At 45.9% G+C, this 20,237-nt stretch overlaps 1 protein-coding gene across 3 annotated transcripts in view; it reads right to left on the bottom strand.

Annotated features, from left to right (window-relative positions):
* Nucleotides 1-9,146: 9,146 nt before the first annotated feature.
* Nucleotides 9,147-20,237, bottom strand: part of spegb (striated muscle enriched protein kinase b) — a 46,885-nt gene continuing 35,794 nt past the window's right edge. For all 3 annotated transcript variants that reach the window (XM_079666310.1, XM_079666309.1, XM_079666311.1), the window contains 10 exons: nucleotides 20,059-20,175; nucleotides 19,535-19,702; nucleotides 19,254-19,376; nucleotides 18,846-19,010; nucleotides 17,412-18,234; nucleotides 16,125-16,364; nucleotides 15,828-16,051; nucleotides 14,866-14,941; nucleotides 14,458-14,607; nucleotides 9,147-12,124 (listed from right to left, as the gene is read on the bottom strand). In XM_079666310.1, coding sequence (XP_079522436.1) covers nucleotides 11,869-12,124; nucleotides 14,458-14,607; nucleotides 14,866-14,941; nucleotides 15,828-16,051; nucleotides 16,125-16,364; nucleotides 17,412-18,234; nucleotides 18,846-19,010; nucleotides 19,254-19,376; nucleotides 19,535-19,702; nucleotides 20,059-20,175 — 2,342 coding nt within the window. In that variant the 3' untranslated portion in view covers nucleotides 9,147-11,868. The remainder of the gene's footprint in view (nucleotides 12,125-14,457; nucleotides 14,608-14,865; nucleotides 14,942-15,827; nucleotides 16,052-16,124; nucleotides 16,365-17,411; nucleotides 18,235-18,845; nucleotides 19,011-19,253; nucleotides 19,377-19,534; nucleotides 19,703-20,058; nucleotides 20,176-20,237) is intronic.

Below are 20,237 nucleotides of genomic sequence, written 5' to 3' on the forward strand. Positions count from 1 at the left end.
CTGACTGTGTCGGTGGGGGGAGTTGAAGTGCAGCACCCTGTGTGGATAGCGGATGTACAGGACCCGTGTATTCTGGGTCTGGACTTTTTTAGGGCGTCTGGCTGCCATCTGGATTTTCTAGCAGGCACAGTGAGTTTCCATGGGGGGCCTGTGATCACTATGACCCGTATCCACGTCCCTGCTGAACCTGCGGGGAGATCCCCTACACACACTGTGAGTACTCCAGGAATGGAAGAAAATCTTCCCTCTTTTCCTTTATTCCCGGTGACGTCCACTCAGTCCCATTCCGCACCTGTCACCCCCATCCTGTGCCACCCGTGCCAGCCCCCCCTCAGTTATCCCAGTCTGGGGTGGAAGAGGCGCAGTCTGCAGTAGTGGAGCTGTGGAAGAGGAACTGTGGCGGCCTGAGTCCCGAGCAGCAAGAGCAATTGTGGCAGCTGCTGCTAGAGTTCCAGGGCAGTTTCGCCATGAAGGAGGAGGAGGTGGGCCGAACGCATCTGGTAGAACACGAGATTGATACGGGGGACTCGCGTCCCATCAAGTGTCGCCCGCGCCGACTTCCCCTAGCTCGTCAGCAGGCTTGCAACAAGGCAGTGCAGAGCATGCTGCAGGCAGACATCATCGAGCCCTCCGACAGCCCACCGTGGGCAGTTCCGGTAGTCATGGTCCCGAAGAAGACAGGTGGCTGGTGGCTGTGCCCAGACTACAGACCGGTGAACGGGGTCACTAAGAAGGATTCGTACCCCCTTCCCCGCATCGATGAGTCCCTGGACCTGGTCGCAGGGTCGTCGTGGTTCTCTTCCTTGGACCTCCGCAGTGGGTATTACCAAGTTCCTTTGGCCCCAGAGGCTAGACCAAAAATGGCTTTCTGTACCGGCCGGGGACTATGGCAGTTCAAGGTCCTCAGTTTTGGGCTTTGTAACGCCCCTGCCACTTTCAAGCGGTTGATGGACAGGGTGCTGTCGGAGATTCCCCGCCAGCAGTGCTTGGTTTACCTGGACGACATCCTTGTGCATGGCAGCTCGTTTGAGGCGGCCCTGGGATCTCTACGAGTGGTGCTGGAAAGGATCAGAGCCGCTGGTTTGAAGCTACATCCAGATAAGTGTCATTTCATGCAGAGAGAGGTCATTTTCCTGGGCCACAAAGTGGGGGAAAAGGGCATCGGCACCCTGCAAGAGAAAGTGCAGGCGGTCGCGGGCTGGCCAAATCCTCGCAACCAGAAACAGCTGAAGAGCTTCCTGGGCCTGGCTTCGTACTACAGGAAGTTTGTACGTGGTTTTGCTTGCACTGCTGCACCCCTTTTCCAGCTGCTGCAGAAGGACAGGGATTTCCTGTGGTCTGAGCCATGTCAAGCAGCGTTTGACAGCCTTCGGCATGCCTTGAGTTCTCGCCCCAGCCAACCCCAATCTGCCATTCACCCTGGACACAGACGCTAGCGTTGTGGGTGTAGGTGGAGTGCTCTCCCAGACTACATCAGATGGGGAGCGGGTGGTGGCATACTTCAGCCGGGCGTTCAACAAAGCAGAGCGACGATATTGTGTCACTCGCAGGGAACTTTTGGCAGTGGTGCTGTCCATCAGGCACTTTAAATACTACCTGTGTGGTCAGGCGTTCACGGTGAGGACGGATCACTCTGCATTACAGTGGCTCATGACGTTCAAAGAGCCCGAAGGGCAGGTCACCAGGTGGATAGAAGAGCTCCAAGCTTTCGAATTCAGGGTGGAGCACCGGGCTGGGGTGCGCCACACAAATGCGGATGCTCTCTCCCGCCGCCCGTGTGCAGCCGGTGGATGTCACTACTGCGAGAGGAGAGAGACTCGTGAAAAGGAGCTGCTGGAGGAGGGCGTCGTCTGTGCTGCAGCGAGGCCAGTGGAAGAGGTTGTCTGCAGGGAGCTCCTGACAGTGGACGGGGCAGAGTGGAAGCAACAGCAGGAGCTGGACGCCGTTCTACAGCCTGTACTGCAGTGGGTCGAGTCGCAACAGCGGCCACCGTGGGAGGAAGTGGCCGTGCTCTCTAAAGCGACCAAGGGGCTGTTGTCGCAGTTTGAGGCTCTACGCCTGTGTCAGGGCGTACTACAGCGGGCATGGAAGGAGCCAGCAACGGGGGAGAAGAGGTGGCAAGTGGTGGTCCCGAGGGGTCTGCAAGAGGCCGTACTCAAGGCCATGCATGGAACGGCAGGTTCTGGGCACTTTGGCGTCACTAAGACGCTCCGGCGCCTTCGTCAGGGCTGCTACTGGGGGCAGTACCGGAGGGATGTCGAAGACTTCTGTCACCGGTGTGACCCGTGTATGGCTCGGAAGGGTCCCCCTGGTTGTTCCCATGCGCCACTGCAACAGTTTCCCGTGGGGGCCCCGATGGAGAGAGTAGCGGTTGATGTGGTGGGTCTTCTACCTTTGTCAAACAGGGGTAACCGCTACGTTCTCACAGCCATAGACTATTTCACAAAATGGCCAGAGGCATATGTCCTCCCTGATCAAGAAGCAGAGACAGTCACAGATGCCTTGGTGGCCGGCATGTTCAGCCGGTTTGGAGTGTCGGAGACCCTGCACAGTGACCAGGGGAGACATTTCGAGTCCCGGGTGTTCGCCTCCATGTGCACACAACTGGGCATGCACAAAACACGCACCTCCCCCTTGAGACCCCAGAGCGACGGACTAGTCGAGAGATTCCATCGCACCATGGGACAACAGCTGGCCATCCTCACGTCTCAGCATCAGCGCGACTGGGACGAGCATCTGCCCCTGGTGCTCATGGCATGTCGCTCTGCAGTCCAGGAGTCCTCAGCCTGTTCTCCTGCCCTCCTCATGTTGGGGAGAGAGCTTTGAACCCCTGCTGTTTTGGCGTTTGGTCAGCCACCAGATTCCCTGGACACGCCTCCAGGGCCTGAGTACGCCAGGAGACTTCAGGACCGCCTTGATTCTGCTCACGCCTTTGCCCGCGATCAGCAGAAAAGTGCTGGGGTGAGACAGAAGCGGAACTATGACACCAGGACAAGAGGGCAGCATTTCCGGGCCGGGAGCTGGTGTAGGTCTCCAGCCCACAACGGAAGAAAGGCCGGTGCCCAAAATTGGACAGCCAGTGGGTTGGTCCTTGCAGAGTACTGGAGAGGGTGGGGGAAGTGGTCTACAGGGTGCATCTGCCGTCAAAGGGGAGAAAAGTGGTTCTCCACAGAAACAGGTTGGCTCCGTACAGAGGAGTCGCTTCCCCAAAGGCCCAAGGAACACCGGGGCCCACAGCCGCCTCTTCGACACACTCACTCAGGTCCCCCGGCGAGCGGAGCAACAGTGCCTCATCAGGGACTGAGTGTCCCCCCATTTTCTTCCCCCTTTCCCCGCCTGGACCAGAACCGGCCACCCCTGTCCCCCTGCCGAGAAGGCAGTCACGACCCCCGAGTCGTTTCAGAGACTTTGTTTAGTAGTAAAGTTTATAGTGAGACCCCTCATTTCCGGCAGAGGGCAAGAATGCGCCCTGATCTCACTGGAAGGGATGGTAGTCCACCCAGACCTTCCTAGTCACAGTTTAGTGTGTAGTTGTAGTGTTTGTGCTGGGTGTTGTTTGTTCCTCGTGGGCGAGGAGCTTTGTAGTGGGGGGGGTAGTGTAGCGACCCTGATAGGATGCTGAGGGTGTCACTCAGACATCCCCCGTCTCTCTGCCAATCACAGAGCTGCACAGTGATGCTGGTTTAGGTGCGGGCCTGAGGTTGGGGGAGCAGACGGGGGAGGGCGTGGAAGTTGTGACGTAGTCACTGTTATAAATAGGTGTGAGTGTGTGAGTTGGGTTAGAGGTTAGAGATTGAACCCACAAGCTGTACATGAACCTGTGATCATCTGAGAATAAGAAGAGTTATTAAAGCCTAATAACTTGAAGCCTGTTTCCGACTCCCTTTGTGAACGTTACAGTTCATACAATCATACGTATTGGGATCATTTGTATTAATGTGGACCGGAGGGAGAGGGTGACGAGCATAAGTTTCACTTTCCTTTTTTATTTCAATTCCAACTTTTGTCATGAAGAATATGTTTCTCTGTTGTCCACGTTCATAAAGCATAAAACAACAGCATCAGAGCACGGTGCAGAGTCTCTAGAATGGTTTACAGTAGTCCCTCCTTCTTATTATACATCCATGTAGTCCGCTATAGAAAACTGTAGTTTCCATAGTTTCCCCACAGCAGCAGACGCACATTCATGACGTCCGCTGGCGCATAATAAACACGTTGGATAGTGAAAGTGCATTCGGATTCTCTAAAGTACCGCAGTCTCTTCTCCTAAGTCCTTTTGAATTCTCTTATCCACTATCCCTTAACCCCGTGACGTTTCACTCAGAGGTCAAGGAATAGGAGATAGGGTTAGAAATTAGGAGCTGATTTTTGGATTATCGGAACGCAACCCTGGCTTCTTTCTCTTGTCTTCCCGACAACATGTCTGTTTCTGCAACTCATTAAAGCCAGCTTTGTACCTTCATTGCACCGCCTTCGACTCCCTATCTCTCGGCACTACAACATTACATGTATAAAGCGCTTTTCCTGGTGCTCAAAGCGCTTACAAGCAAGTAAAACAAAAATAACAACAAAAGTAGAAAGTGCTAAGCTAGGTGGAATAAGGGCAAGGGGTTAGTTGATTAGGAGTTGAAGGCAAGAGTGAAAAGGTGAGTTTTGAGGGATTGTTTGAAGAGTGTTGGTGGATCTGGCGTGGCTGGGGAGGGAGTTCCAGAGTGTGGGGGAGGCTGCTGCGAAGGCCCTGCCACCCCAGGTCCGGAGCTTTGTCCTGATGGGCTGCAGTATGTTACGGGTGGGGGTGTGTCGTTGGATGAGGTCACAGAGGTAGGGGGGGGGGGGGGGGGCAAGGTTGTTGAGGGCTTTGAAAGTGAAAAGTAATATTTTAAAGTCAATGCAGTGTTTGATGGGGAGCTAGTGGAGGTCATGGAGGAAAGGGGTTGATGTGGTCGCAGCGTCGGGTGGAGGTGAGCAAGCGGGCAGCTGAGTTTTGGACATATTGAAGTTTTTTTAGTATGAATGCAGGTGATCCAAAAAGAATGCCGTTGCAGTAATCCAGTCGGGATGTTATAAAGGCATGGATCAGAGTTTCAGCAGCGGTCGATGAGAGGGAGGGTCTGATGCGGGCGATGTTCTTTAAATGGATGAAAGCGTTTTTTGTGACCTGGTTGACGTGAGGGAGGAAAGTGAGGGTGGGGTCGAGGATGATGCCAAGGTTACGGATGTGAGTGGAGGGGTTGACAATGGAGCCATCGATGGTAAGAGAAAAATCTTGGGTTGAGCGGCTAAGTGAGTTTGGGCCAATGATTGCAAGTTCCGATTTGTCACAGTTAAGTTTTAGAAAATAGTTTTGTATCCAAATTGTAATGTCAGTGAGGCAGGTGCTGAGCTTGGAGTGTGAATACAGGCAGATCCAAATGTATGTCCAAATAAAAGCAGCTAAATGGATGGATCAAAACAATAATAGAACAATTAAACAACAAAGAAAATAAATGTTAGTCGCAGCACAATCACCACCCATCCATCCATCCATCCATCTTCTCCCGCTTATCCGTGGTCGGGTCGCGGAGGTAGCAGTTCCAGCAGAGAGCCCCAAACTTTCTTTTCCCTGGCCACATCAACCAGCTCTGACTGGGGGATCCCAAGGCGCTCCCAGGCCAGAGAAGAGATATAATCCCTCCATCTGGTTCTAGGTCTACCCCTTGGTCTCTTCCCAGCTGGACGTGCCTGGAACACCTCCCTAGGGAGGCGCCCAGGTGGCATCCTAACTAGGTGCCCGAACCACCTCAACTGGCTCCTTTCGACGCGAAGGAGGAGCGGTTCAACTCCGAGTCCCTCCCGGATGACCGAACTTCTCACCTTATCCCTAAGGGAGACACCAGCCACCCTGCGGAGAAAACCCATCTCGGCCGCTTGTACCCGCGATCTCGTTCTTTCGGTCATGACCCATCCTTCATGACCATAGGTGAGGGTAGGAACGAAAATGGCCCGGTAGACAGAGAGCTTTGCCTTCTGGCTCAGCTCCCTTTTCGTCACAACGGTGCGGTAAAGAGACTGCAGTACCGCTCCCGCTGCTCCGATTCTCCGACCCATCTCACGCTCCATTGTTCCCTCACTCGAGAACAAGACCCCGAGATACTTGAACTCCTTCACTTGGGGTAAGGACTCATTCCCTACTTGGAGTGGACAGTCCATCGGTTTCCTGCTGAGAACCATGGCCTCAGATTTGGAGGTGCTGATCCTCATCCCAGCCGCTTCACACTCGGTTGCGAACCGATCCAGTGAGTGCTGAAGGTCGCAGACCGATGAAGCCATCAGAACCACATCATCTGCAAAAAGCAGTGGTGCAATCCTTAGTCCACCGAACTGCAGATCCCCTCCCCCACGACTACGCCTCGAAATCCGATCCATGTATATTACAAACAGGATTGGTGACAAAGCGCAGCCCTGGCGGAGGCCAACCCTCACCTGAAATGGGTCCGACTTACTGCCGAGGACACGGACACAGCTCTCGCTTTGGGAGTACAGAGATTGGATGGCCCTGAGTAGAGACCCCCTCACCCCATACTCCCGCAGCACCTCCCACAGTGACTCCCTGGGAACCCGGTCATACGCCTTCTCCAAGTCTACAAAACACATGTAGACTGGATAAGCATACTCCCAGGCCCCCTCCAGGATCCTTGCGAGAGTAAAAAGCTGATCCGTCGTTCCACGACCAGGACGGAATCCGCATTGTTCCTCCTCAATCTGAGGTTCGACAATCGGCCTGACCCTCCTTTCGAGTACCTTAGAGTAAACTTTCCCGGGGAGGCTGAGTAGTGTGATGCCTCGGTAATTGGCACACACCCTCTGATCCCCCTTTTTGAAAAGGGGAACCACCACTCCGGTCTGCCACTCCTTCGGTACTGTTTCCGACTTCCACGCAACGTTGATGAGACGTGTCAACCATGACAGTCCCTCAACACCCAGAGCCTTCAGCATTTCTGGGCGGATCTCATCCACCCCCGGGGCTTTGCCACTGTGAAGTTGTTTGACGACCTCAGTGACCTCCCCCCGGGAGATTGGTGTCGATCCCCCTTCATACTCCAGCTCTGCCTCTAACATAGAGGGCGGAGTTGTCGGGTTCAGGAGTTCCTCAAAGTGCTCCTTCCAACGCCCTAACACTCCATCAGTTGAGGTCAACAACGTCCCATCCTTACTGTACACAGCTTGGATGGTTCCCTGCTTCCCCCTCCTGAGGTGTCGGACAGTTTTCCAGAACAACTTTGGTGCCGCCCGAAAGTCTTTTTCCATGTCTTCTCCGAACTTCTCCCACACCCGCTGCTTTGCCTCGGCCACGGCTGAGGCTGCTGCCCTTCGGGCCTGTCGGTACCTTGCAACTGCCTCGGGAGTCCCCCGAGATAACAAATCCCTGAAGGCCTCCTTCTTCAGTCGGACGGCTTCCCTGACCACCGGTGTCCACCAGGAGGTTCGAGGGTTACCGCCCCTTGAGGCACCTAGGACCTTGAGACCACAGCTCCCCGCCGCGGCTTCGGCAATAGAGGCTTTGAACACCGACCACTCTGGTTCAATGTCCCCAACCTCCACAGGAATGCCCGAAAAGCTCCGCCGGAGGTGTGAGTTGAAGGCCTCCTGAACTTGGGCCTCCTCCAGACGTTCCCAGTTCACCCGAACTACACGTTTGGGCTTACCAGGTCTATCCAGAGGCTTCCCCCGCCACTCGACCCAACTCACCACCAGATGGTGATCAGTTGACAACTCCGCCCCTCTCTTTACCCGAGTGTCCAAAACATACGGCCTCAGGTCCGATGATACGATAACCAAATCGATCATGGACCTTCTGCCTAGGGTGCTCTGGTACCACGTACACTTATGAGCATCCTTATGTTCGAACATGGTGTTTGTTATGGCCAATCCATGACTAGCACAGAAGTCCAGTAACAAACCACCACTCCGGTTCAGATCAGGGGGGCCGTTCCTCCCAATCACTCCCCTCCAAGTGTCTCCATCATTGCCCACATGTGCGTTGAAGTCTCCCAGCAAGATTAAAGAGTCCCCTTCAGGAGCCCCATACAGGACTCTTTCCAGGGTCTCCAAGAAGGCCGTATACTCTGAACTGCTGTTGGGTGCATAAGCACACACAACAGTCAGAGTTTTCCCCCCCATAACCCGCAGGCGTAGGGAGGCAACCCTCTCGTCCACTGGGGTAGACTCCAACAACGAAGCACCCAACCGGGGACTTGTGAGTATCCCCACACCCGCCCGGCGCCTCACACCTTGAGCAACTCCGGAGAAGAATAGAGTCCAACCCCTATCCAGAAGTAAGGTTCCAGAGCCGACGCTGTGCGTAGAGGTGAGCCCAACCAGATCCAACTGGTAACGCTCCACCTCCCGCACAAGCTCCGACTCCTTCCCCCCCAGAGAGGTGACGTTCCACGTCCCCAAAGCCAGCTTCTGTCGCCCGGGTCTGGTCCGTCGAGACCCTCTGCCTTCACTGCCACCCTTCTGGCAGCGCACCCGACCCCATCGCTGTTTCCCGTAGGTGGTGGGCCCGCGGGACGGAGAAGCGGAGGTGTTGCCCACGTCGCCTTTTCGGGCTGTGCCCGGCCGGGCTCCGTGGCAAGCCCGGCCACCAGACGCTCGCCGACGAGTCCTCCACCCATTTTTTAAAATTATTATTACATTTCTTACCTTGGAAACCCTCGAAGTTGCACTCCTTCAGATCCACTTTAGTCAGCACCCTCAAAACACTTCAAGCTTAATATGAAAAGGTCCTCAAGGATCAGTTAGAACATGTCATCAAACAGACATTCTTGTCCCTTCGTTGGATATCAGGAAATACTCAGCTTGATGAAATGTATTCAAGACGTGCACCACGTGTTGGAGATAATTTCCTGTCCCTATAAAGCTTTCATATCAAAATACTCCTGAGCATTTCAAGCGAGTTTGTTTGCTGTTGAACAGTCCTCCCTGGGGAGAATATACACATAATTCGATGTCAGGGTCATCCGAACTAAAAACATTGTATGACAATAACCTAAAATCATTGTATTTTATATTTAGAATGGTTCATATTAAATTCATAGCTCTGCTCCAATTTTCCTATCATCCTTCCATCCACTGTACGAACAAAATGGACCGTTGTATCCATATGTTTTTTGTCACATTTCCTTTATTGTTCATAGCCATAAGAGCTGTCATGCCTTTTTTCCATGCCAGATTCAGAAGGATCACAAAATAAAAAGCAGCAGCTTTAACAAACACAGTCACTCAATAAATGAACAAATTGCGAAACACACACGAAGCAGTCACATTCATATAATCCAAATAAAGAACTTGTCATTCATGTAACAAATCTATTTTCTCTGTGGGTCTAATATCCATAAGGAGGCACTGCAACACATTCCACAAAATACGGCATTGTATAACAAAATGTGGCGCATTAAAAAAAATTTGAAACCCTGTTGTCTGCTTACAAATAGTTTGTATTTGTATATGATTAAATAACGTAATACATTGCACATTTGTTATATTGACGTTGAGAATTGAATGCAAAATTGCACTCTTCATGCTGATTATGCATGTTTTCATTTATCTTTAAAACATTACTTTGCATATAGGAAAATGAAAAAAGAGTTGCAGAGAAGGGCAGTATTTATCTTGCAATAGCATACAGAAGAGGATGTGGCATGTCACATGTGGCACTAATCATCTTCCGTACTTTAGAATATATAGAACTAGCAAAGTCATTTCATAGAATTACAAACATTCTTTTAGTCAATGCACAGATTCAAACATATCTTGATTAAGCTGGATGTATGAAGCATTTTTATGTAGTGTGAAAGTCCTTTTTACTTTCTTTTGTATAGTCATATGTCACGGAAATTAAGTCATGTTTAGTGTGCAAATCTGTACCTTATATAAACACAAAGTGATCAGACATTTGTGCAAAAGTTTCACATGCTGGTTTTAAAACAGATTTTACCCTCACAAGGCAAAGCAACATGAAAGAAACAACACCATTTAGCCGTTTAATGACCAGAGAAAATATCACTGATTTCATGAAAAAAAAGTTATAGCAGACGTGCTGGTACCGACGCCAGAGGATAGAATTCCAGAACAAAAGTGGATATTAGGCATTCACACAATTGTTTTTGGAACAGACATTAAACACCAATATGCCGCAGTCATATTCTACTTTCAATCCAATCAAAGAGCCAATATCAGTATGCGTTTGATTATAATCTTCAAACTTAGAGGTCAAGTTTTATGCTATAAGGGGCAAAGAGATATATAGATATATATATATATAATATTTAACCATTCTGCAACTGTTAAAAAGTAAACCTCTCATTTCTATCCTCTTGAAGATGACACGTTTTTTTTAACAATATTTATTTTAAGGTAAATTCCTCAAAATATCCCATATAAAGAGTGTGGGATACGAGTAGGTGTCTCTTACAAATAATAATGATATTTCCTAGAGCTGCATGTGTTGATATTTATGTGTGGACCACTGTGTTTGGTCAATTGGATGGCCTCGTAAACAAGGTGTAAGACGCTTCATTTAGGGAATAACATTTACATTATATTTTTTAATTGGATTATCACCATTTTCAATCTTACCTAACTTTATTTATACAAGATTTGGCCATTATAAAATCCAATTAAACCAAACCTTTTTTTAAAAGTGGCAGCTGTTAGCAATTGAATATTACAGCTAGAAAAATAGCTAAACCACTTGCTTATGTCTTTATAAACTGTCTTTCTCAATGAATTGGAGAGGCTATGTTGTATGCTAACTGGTTAAGGGCACTTGGAGGAACCCCAGTATCACCAGTGGGCTTCTAAAGTGATTCACTTTACAACTAACCCCCCTGAATAATTCATAATGACAATGATCTTGGATAGCAGGCAAAGTGCTGTATGCACAGTCTACAAATACACTAGCTGACTGACTCAGCAAACTTGTAAACTTCATATTAGTAAACTCAGAGATGGGATACATATAGCTTATCACTGCAGATTCTTTGGGAATCTGCAGATAAGTGGAATCTGGGATAAGTGGAAGAACTTAGCTAAACTGGAAGCTAATTTGCCAAAATCTTATTACAAATTGCAAAACAAAAATCAGATTTTCAATGATCGAATACATAACATAAGGGGAAGTGTTTTGTGCTGATAGTAAGAGTCATTTTCTAATAGCCCTTGTAAAAAATCTTCTCATATGTCCTCTGAATTTAAAAAGTAACCGGACATGCTACAATATTCAAGATGCTACAGCAGTATAAAAACGTAGGTACTGTAGCACATATAACACTGCTTTAGTGATTAATCGTGGGCGTAGAATTAGCCATCATAGAATGAACCCCTGGTCGGGAAACATTTGAATATGAGACTAAGAGATAAAGGGAAACAAGGCATCAACTGTTTTAGCACTCCAGGCTTTGAAATTGTGCTTCATTATTTTGGAAAGTGGTGAAAAACTTAACTTAAGTAAAACCTCAAACTTCTATTACCACTCTTTCAGGCCTTCCATGGTGGGTCACTATGTACCAATATGCATTCCCTCTAGCAGAGTTGACGGTGAGAAAGGGTTTATCCAAAATGTTACAAACCTTGAGGTACTAACTTGAAGACAACATCCTGCCTTGTGTGAACAAGGTCCACCATATAAAAATACAGTCAGGCTCATGTGACTTTATAAGAGTTCCCTTAAGGGCATCTCTGCTGCCACTGCTGGTTTCTTGAGTTTTATTTTCAAGTTCAACGACTCCATCCTGAAGGGACCATCCCATCCCGCAGCCCAAAGTATTGTGTCGCTCTGAGGATGCCCCCCACCCCCTCCTGACATTCCGTGTTGGAAGCCTGTGTTCACTGGGTGACAGTTGTGGTGTGTGTGGTTGGCACATTTGGCGTGGCGGGGCTGGTGGGGGTCTGTGGCGAGCTTTGGTAGGACCGCAGGAGGACTTTGTGCTTGGTGGCGACCTGCTCTCGCCTGCGCTGCTGGTCGGCCAAGAATTCCTTGAGGCGGGTGGTGGTGAAGGTGAGGGTCTGCCTGCGGAGCCGCATCAGGTACGCGTCTTGGAGCCAGGAGTTATTGAAGCAGTCCTTAATGGAGGGACGGGCCCTGTGGAAGAAGAACATATTTGGAGATTTGAGAGAGACTTATTACACAGCTTTTCTTTTGTCATTGTCCTTGTGTCGTGTCCACGTCTTTGTTGTTATGTTTTTCTTCCAAAAATGTGCAATAAAATATTACTATAAAAAAGTACTTAAATATATTTATAACACAGATTAGTAGAATATTTTATTCTGATTGGTCAATTTGGTCAGGGCCGGCCCTGACCAATTTGCCGCCCCAGACAAGATTTTAGCTGGCGCCCCACCCCCCCACCAAAATGCAGACACCCACTATGATTTGCGTATGTATGCACGGTTGTGGCATCACCAAAACAGAAAGATATGGACACAAGCTATGTTCAAATGTATTTAGTATCCTATGCATTTGAGCATGATTTAAGTGGGGGGTGGACCTCACCTCCTCCAGGGGGGTCCGGGGGCATGCTCCCCGGGAAGATATTTTTTTTAAATATTGAAGTTAAAAGCATCAATCTGCTGCACTTTGAGAGCAACATTAAGAGATCTATGGATACATCTCTCAACACCCATATGAAACAGAACTGGAAGCAGATTTTCTTTTTCTTTATGGATATTTTACAAATCACTCCCCTTTTAAACTGTATTCTTGTTTATTAATAACAACTTTATTTTACTGTCATATAGTATTTTATACTATAAGAGAATAGATGAAAATCTATTCTCTTATTTTTTTATAACTATAATGATCATATAAAGGTGTGCCTTTACCTCACTGAGCTGAGGTTATCAGAGCCTCTCAGTCTTTCAGGAGAGAGCTCTCTAAAGCTCTCCCCTCCGCGGCTGCTTACACAGTAAATTCCAATGTTAATAAAAGCTGTATACGTTTTTTGGGAGTTTGATTTATTTTAAATTAACACAAATACAACATTTAAAACCTATAATTGCACACTAAAACCATTATTTCCAAAAATAACTATTTCTACTACTGGGGCCGGGGCAGTTCAATTTGATTTGGGGGGGGGGTGCGCCATAGTTTATAGGCGCTGTACGCAATATAGGCATAGTTCTGTGAGTATAACATAATAAGATGTACTTTGTTGATCCAAAATCGGGAAATTGTGTTGTGATGAAATAAAAAAATAAAAAAAAATAAAAAAAGTCTAACTTTTTTAAAATGTATTTATTTTTAAGTTTTTGGCGCCCCCCATTGATTGATGCGCCCTTAGCATTCGCCTATACTGCCTATGCCAAGGGCCGGCCCTGAATTTGGTCATTCATTGCTCTGCTCTTTTTCAATAGCACACTGTTGCTAAGGATAGCAGACTGTTATTTGTTTAACTGACTGCCATAACTACACTGTAGCGACTCTGCGTATGACAATAAAGACTTTGAATCTTGAATCTGTTGCTGTGGATAGCAGACCGCTGCTAAGGATAGCAGATAGTTGCTAAAGTTAGCAGACGTTGCTAAGGATAGCAGATTGTTGCTACAGATAACAGGCCGTTGCTATGGATAACAGCCCGTTGCCAAAGATAGCAGAACGTTGCTAAGGATAGCAGACATTTGCTGAGGATAGCAGACCGTTGCTATTGGAAGCAGTCTGTTGCTATGGATATCAGACTGTTGCTTAAGACGCTCTAATGAAGAGCCTGCAGTCATATCAATCCGTAAAAAGAAATCCGGTCAATTGAAATTTGCTGTGGCACAAATTCGTTTTTTATCAGAAAACATAGTGGAATACTCTTTGAATAGTCATTTAGTAATTTCTGAAGCGCAGCAGTCTTTGGATTCATGATGGCGTAACGGTCCCCAGTAAATAACATAAAAGAGTACAAATAAAAGAAAACAAGATAAGGAAAGAGGTTAAAAGACACAGAGAGCTGGACGACAAAGTAAGTAAACGTTGTTTTTTTGCGGAAGCAAAATAATACATTTTTCAATCAATACAATCATGTTAAAATGAATATGCTGCTTCATATTATTGATGCATTTAGTAACTTGCCATGTATTCAGCAGAATAATGTACAGTAAGCTGGGTATTATATTGAAAGAACCCTTTAAACCTGTCCACTTTGTGTCAGGGTCATATCACCCTGTTGAAGTTCCTTGAAGAGGACATATTGTGCTCATTTTCAGGTTCATATCTGTATGTTGTGCCTCTAATGTGACATCTTTCCACGCTTTAATGTTCAAAAAGCATAATAGGGCCTCTTTAATCTAATGAGCGACTTGCAGCATATTATCCCTTACATATATATTTTGTGAAAAAAGGTGATGTACTGTATATCTATGATATAGCAATAGGAGTTGATGGATATTCTTTACAGTATCTGAATAACAAAGCATTCACGTTCAGCTTACCAGGGGTAGCTACAGAGGATCTTTTTAAGAAACAGAGAGGCACTTTGGGACACATTTTGGTAGAGTTTAGACAGGTCAAACTTTGCCGCCTGGATCCTGGCTTCAGTCTCCTGAGGCTCAATTTCAATGAAAGGCGACTTGCCGCTCAACCTGGAAAATCACAGAGGGGGATTTTAGACATTTACAAAACCCCTCAAAACATGTCAACAATGCATAACAAAATACAGTTCATTAGGCTAGTTGTTAAGGAACTGAATATCACAAGTGGCTTTTAACATGATGTGTAATTAGAGTATCCTGAAAAGATCAAAAATGCTCATTTCAATCGTATAGGCCTTATATCACATAAAGAACACATTTCTATGTAAAGACGTATTGCTGGGTGGAAGCTGTGGAAGCAGGGCTCACATGATGAAGGTCAGCACGCCCACGCTCCAGATGTCAGCTGGAGGACCCACCACGTCCCCCTTCAACATCTCCGGAGCTGCACACAGGAGAGAGGAACAACGCACAGCCTTCATTATTTTACACAGAACAATAATTCAATATTCACACAAAGACTTCAGTTCGTGACATATTCCCTATGATTCTGTGTTTATGATTATTAGTGTGTGATTGCAGTTTAAGTTGGTTCAAAACCATACACATTTACATCCATTCTGTATCAATACTCTCAAGAGAATGAACGAAAAGTGAGATCTTTCCATTGTTCTATATTTTACCTGGGATATTTCTGTGTTATAGAATATATTATGAGTGTTTTCTTCCTAATAAATTAGCACAGAACGATATTTAAAAATACACACTCAAGGTGTAAAAATCACAATGCTACAAATTATGTCTAATATATCTTCAATAAAATGTGTTCTGATGCAAAATTCTATTATTTGTTTTATATACATGTTCTTATAGGTCAATTCATGGTTTTAATTGTCATTTGATTTGATTTATATATTCTAAATAGTCTTAATTAGATTATTTTACATTCCAAGTAGTCGTTTACCGATTTAAATTATTGATGAAGTTATTTCCACATCTGACTGACTCACGTGTGTTTTTGTCTGTTTCTGCATTTTGTGTTCAGCTGAAAATTCTCACGTTTTCTGAAGCGCTTTGTGCTTCCACTTTAATTTAAATATGTTTTTTAAAGTTGTTCTGACGTTGACATCGTCAGTCATCCATTGAATACATTTGATTCAATCGTTGTATTTTTAGGATGCCCCTTACTACTGAAATGTAGAGCAGAATAACTTACAATACAAGTGAATAATTGTTCCATTTATCATGTAATCTATTGCTAACATAAAGAAGTATGACTTATATCAGGTGTATCTAAACTCTGATAGGTCTGTGTAACCAAGAGCTCTTACACATATACTCCAGTGTTCCAATAGGAGGGCTGAACTGCTTGAGGAAGAGCGGGTTGTAATTCTGAGAGCTGCCGAAGTCGATGATCTTGATGACATTCATGTAGGTGATGATGATGTTCTCCGGCTTGATGTCCAGGTGGAGGATGCGTCGTGTGTGGAGGTAATCCAGACCCTGGAGGATCTGTACGATGTAGGTGACCACGTCATCCTCCGAGTAACGGAACCTGAAACACACAGCTTGTTAGAGGGAGAATATTTGAAGGCTCATGAATGCATCTGAGCATCCGTTGTCTTCACCTGTCTATGAGGCTGAAGAGCAGCTCCTTCCCGCTGCAGTACTCGGAGATGAGCACCAGGTAGCGCGGTGTGACGTAAGCTTCGTGCAGAGCCATGATCCTGTCGTGGTGAAGGGATTTGAGGATGTCGTATTCCTGCAGCACCGTCTGCTTGTTGTCCGCCTCATATGGAACGATCTTAGCCATGAAGAGGTTTCCTGTGGCGTTCTCCCGGCACTCACGGATCACACCAAACCGACCCCTGTGTGAAAAAACCCCATTATATTACATTTTGAAATGCTTTACTGTACGAGCACACAGAGATTTTTGAACAAATATTAATGGCATGTCTGACAAAGACGACACACGCTTTTGAAAAGTTGTCCTTTTCGCTCCGCTGCATACTGAGTAAGCGTGTTATACAGATGACACATGTTTAATTTTAGATCATTTTTGACTCCTTTTTGACTCAACCTTGTGTCAATTGTGTAGCATTTTTTCTGTTTGTGTTTTTCCATTTTTGTGTGACTACAGCAACTATGTGTGGTGATCATTGTATATCATATGACTGTTAGCAGCTGTAGTTTGCATTGTTAAACATTTACATTTTTTAAAACATCGTCTTTTATTAAAATTAAGTACAAAATTACGAATTTCAACATGTCATATTAAAGGCTACATTTTATTATAAATAAAGCCTGTCTTTGTTTTCTTTACTTCCCAACAGTTTAAGTTTAAGAATGCATATATTTTACTTAAGTATAATTACCTAAAAAACACGATGAATGTACTCCGTAGCATATGATTATAATTGTTGTGTTTGTTGCATTTTACTGCTGGAGAAGTTGTGCTCATTTTTACTCAATATACTTTGGGTATTTGAATCTACAGCAATGCATCACATTCTTTAGTTGATATGTCTATTGGTTTAGCGTTTGTACAATTGTGCAGCTTTACACCATGATGTATGAGAGAACTGGATACAGCTTTGGGGGCCGGACTCCGCTCATTCCTAAAGTAGCTCCGTGGTGCATGAAGCGGTCTCAGCGCAGTGAAATTAATGGAGAGGGAAAATATTGGCATTAACGCATTCATCCTGGGAAGTGAATTGATGATGTCATGTGACTGTGTTGTAGTACCAGTGTTTGGCCACTACACACATTTGCTTCAACTTCCTAAAGCGCTTGCTTTACGGTCTAAAAGTTGCTGTCTCTTGTTTCTAAGGTAGAGTTTGTTCAGCTAACATTTCAGTAAGTTTATTTTATATTGTTTTTGTATATTAAATTCCGGTCCCTACAGTAGTCATTACCTTGCTTTCTCATCCATGAAGGTGTAAGGCTTCTGTGGGACTCCCTGGCGCAGGGATCCCTCTCCGGGCCGTCCCAACGGCGTCCTGCGGCCCGAAGGTGTTGCCCGTCCTGATGGTGTGACTCGTCCTGATGGTGTGACTCGTCCTGATGGGGTACCTCGGTTGTCCCCTCCCTGCACTAGTGGTGTCAAGCTCTGCACCACCACTACGGGCGGGGAGATGGTCACGGATGGTGAGACGGTCACATGAGGTGAGACGGCCACATGAGGTGAGACGATCACATGAGGTGAGACGATCACAGGGGTAACAGTAAGGGTGATGGTTGCCGGGGTGGAACTAGATTGTGAAGGTGGAGTAACACACGCGGTCACAGCTGGCGCATACATTGGAATGGAAGAAATAGGTTTCCCTATGGCAGGTGCAGGTGCAGGTGGTAGAGGAGAAGGGGTTTTCCTGGTTGAGGTGGGCACAGGACTTTGAGGTTTGGGTGGGACAACAGGGGGAGGAGCCAGTTTGGTCTGGGGCTTGCTCATGCTGATAGTCAGGGTGCTCTTGGCTTTGACTGGAGCAGCTGTGGTGGTCGGAGCTGTGCTAACGGGCGGAGTAACAGCAGCAACCTTCACAGTGGTTACTGTAGAGGCAGATTGAGCCACAGATGGAGCGGGAGCTGAAGCCGAGGGAGGGGCAGGTGTTACCGGGGAGGATTTATTGGAAGCAGGTTTGATGGGAGGCACTTTCATAGATGACATCATCACCACAGGGGCAGGAGGAGTCGTTGATGGGACAGTCTTCACCACAACAGTAGCACTGGACTTAGCTGGTTCTAAGGAAAGACAAAGAGGACAAAACTCAAAGACTTGATACGTGAACAAGACAAATGATCAAATGTAATGATCTATTACTAGAATGCAATTTTTTTACCTCATCAGGTTTGAATAATGTCTAATGTGCAACAAACAATACTATCAACATACAAATTCAAACCCAATTATGTCTTGAGCAGAACAAAAACTACACTGAAACAGAAAACGGCATTTTTTTTTTTACAGTTGCTCATGTTTAAATGTCAAATAAAATAAAGTAGAATAAAAAATATATATAAACATAAGAAGTCAAAATAGAAATGTCCAATAAGACAACAACAACAATGAATCTAATAAAAATATTTATATAAATGTAAGAAGTCAAAGTAAAAAAAAACATGTGTACTATGTTCTAAAATATAGATCTATAACACATGTATTACTATATATACATACAAGTCTATTGGGAGGAGTTAAAAATAGTTAAAAAGTGTCATGGCCACAGGCAGGAAGGATTCCTGTGGCGCTTTGGTGTATCTCGGAAGAACGATTACATTTGAAAGGACACACATAAATAAGTACATTGAAAGCCAAAACAAAATACAGAGATTTGTTATACTTGAATACATACCTGAAGCATCCAGGCTTACTATCTCTGAGAGGTTGCTGTAAGGGCCCTGCCCAGCTTTGTTTACACATGCCACCCTGAACCTGAAGGCGCTCCCTGCTGGCAGGTCAGACACATTGAAATAACAGTCTGCCACCCCTGTAGCCACGATCAGCCAGTTGCTCTCACCTGGGGAGGGAACATAAGATCAGTCTCATTCATAACACTAGAGATAGAGTTTATTATACACTTTTGCACGATTACTCTAAATCAAATTCATGCACATCTGGTGTTGCTATTTATAAGCTAGTCCCATTTCTGTGTTGACGTATAGATTTCTTTCATTAGAATACAAAAATCCTCCATTCTGTTAAATGGTTGTCCTTTAAAAAGAAGGAATAAAACATGAAGTAATTGTTAGTAGAAACTTACTCTCTGCTTTTCTCTCCAGAGAATATGTGCAGGGGGCCATTGTGTCTGAGGGCCTCCACAGTACCAGAGCTGTGTTGTTGTACTTCTGAGGTATTTCAGGGGTCCCAGGACGGTTGGGCAGACCTGTATAAACAAATATTGTCATAATAAAGTGTCTACATCATTTACCCATTGTTTTTTATGTTCTAGGATCTCTGTTGTCTACCCTGTAGCCTATAACATCACTTGTTACTTTACCTTATTATATATAATCTGATAATAAAAGTGATGTCAGTTCTTACGAGCAAGAGATATTGTGCAAGAGCTGGACACTGCGGCCAGGGGGTTCGTAGCAACACATTCATAGACCCCTGCATCCTTTTTGGTGGTCTGCATGATCATCAGTAGCTGTCGGCCATCAGGGCAGGCGATCAGGTTCATCCTGGCGTCAATCTCCAGGGGCTTCTTATCTGAGGAAACATTCATTAAAAAAGTATTTTATTATGAGTTTATAATAATGATGATGTAGGTTTATTAAAACAATTTAAGGGTGGACTCTTTCATCTCTCAAAGTTCTGCTAGGGTTAAAAACAACATGTGTAAGAATACAAAACTGTTTGAATCCATTTCATAAGTAATAAGAAATCTTATCTCCTCTACTATTGCAATATATGCATATGCACGCCACATGTATGCCTCTGCTGCACTCATGCAATCATGAATAATGATGTATAGTGTTGTAATTAGCAAGTGAAGTGATTCTGACCAGCCATCTGTGAGACCATCACTTAGGTAACACTGCCTTATTTACATTACAGACCCTTACCTTTCATCCAGTGGATGTGTGGGTGGGGGCTGCCAGCTGGCAGACAGCTGAGTGTGACTGGATCTCCTTCCAGCAGGACATGGTCTCTAAGCTTAATGTGGAATACTGGAGGGAAATCTGTGAGGAAAGACATATAATCACTTAAAGAGCATCTTGCAGGTTTTTATTTTTTCTACATT

This window comes from Notothenia rossii, assembly GCF_949606895.1.
Source record: "Notothenia rossii genome assembly, chromosome: 2".
In the NCBI taxonomy this organism is placed as follows: Eukaryota; Metazoa; Chordata; class Actinopteri; order Perciformes; family Nototheniidae; genus Notothenia; species Notothenia rossii.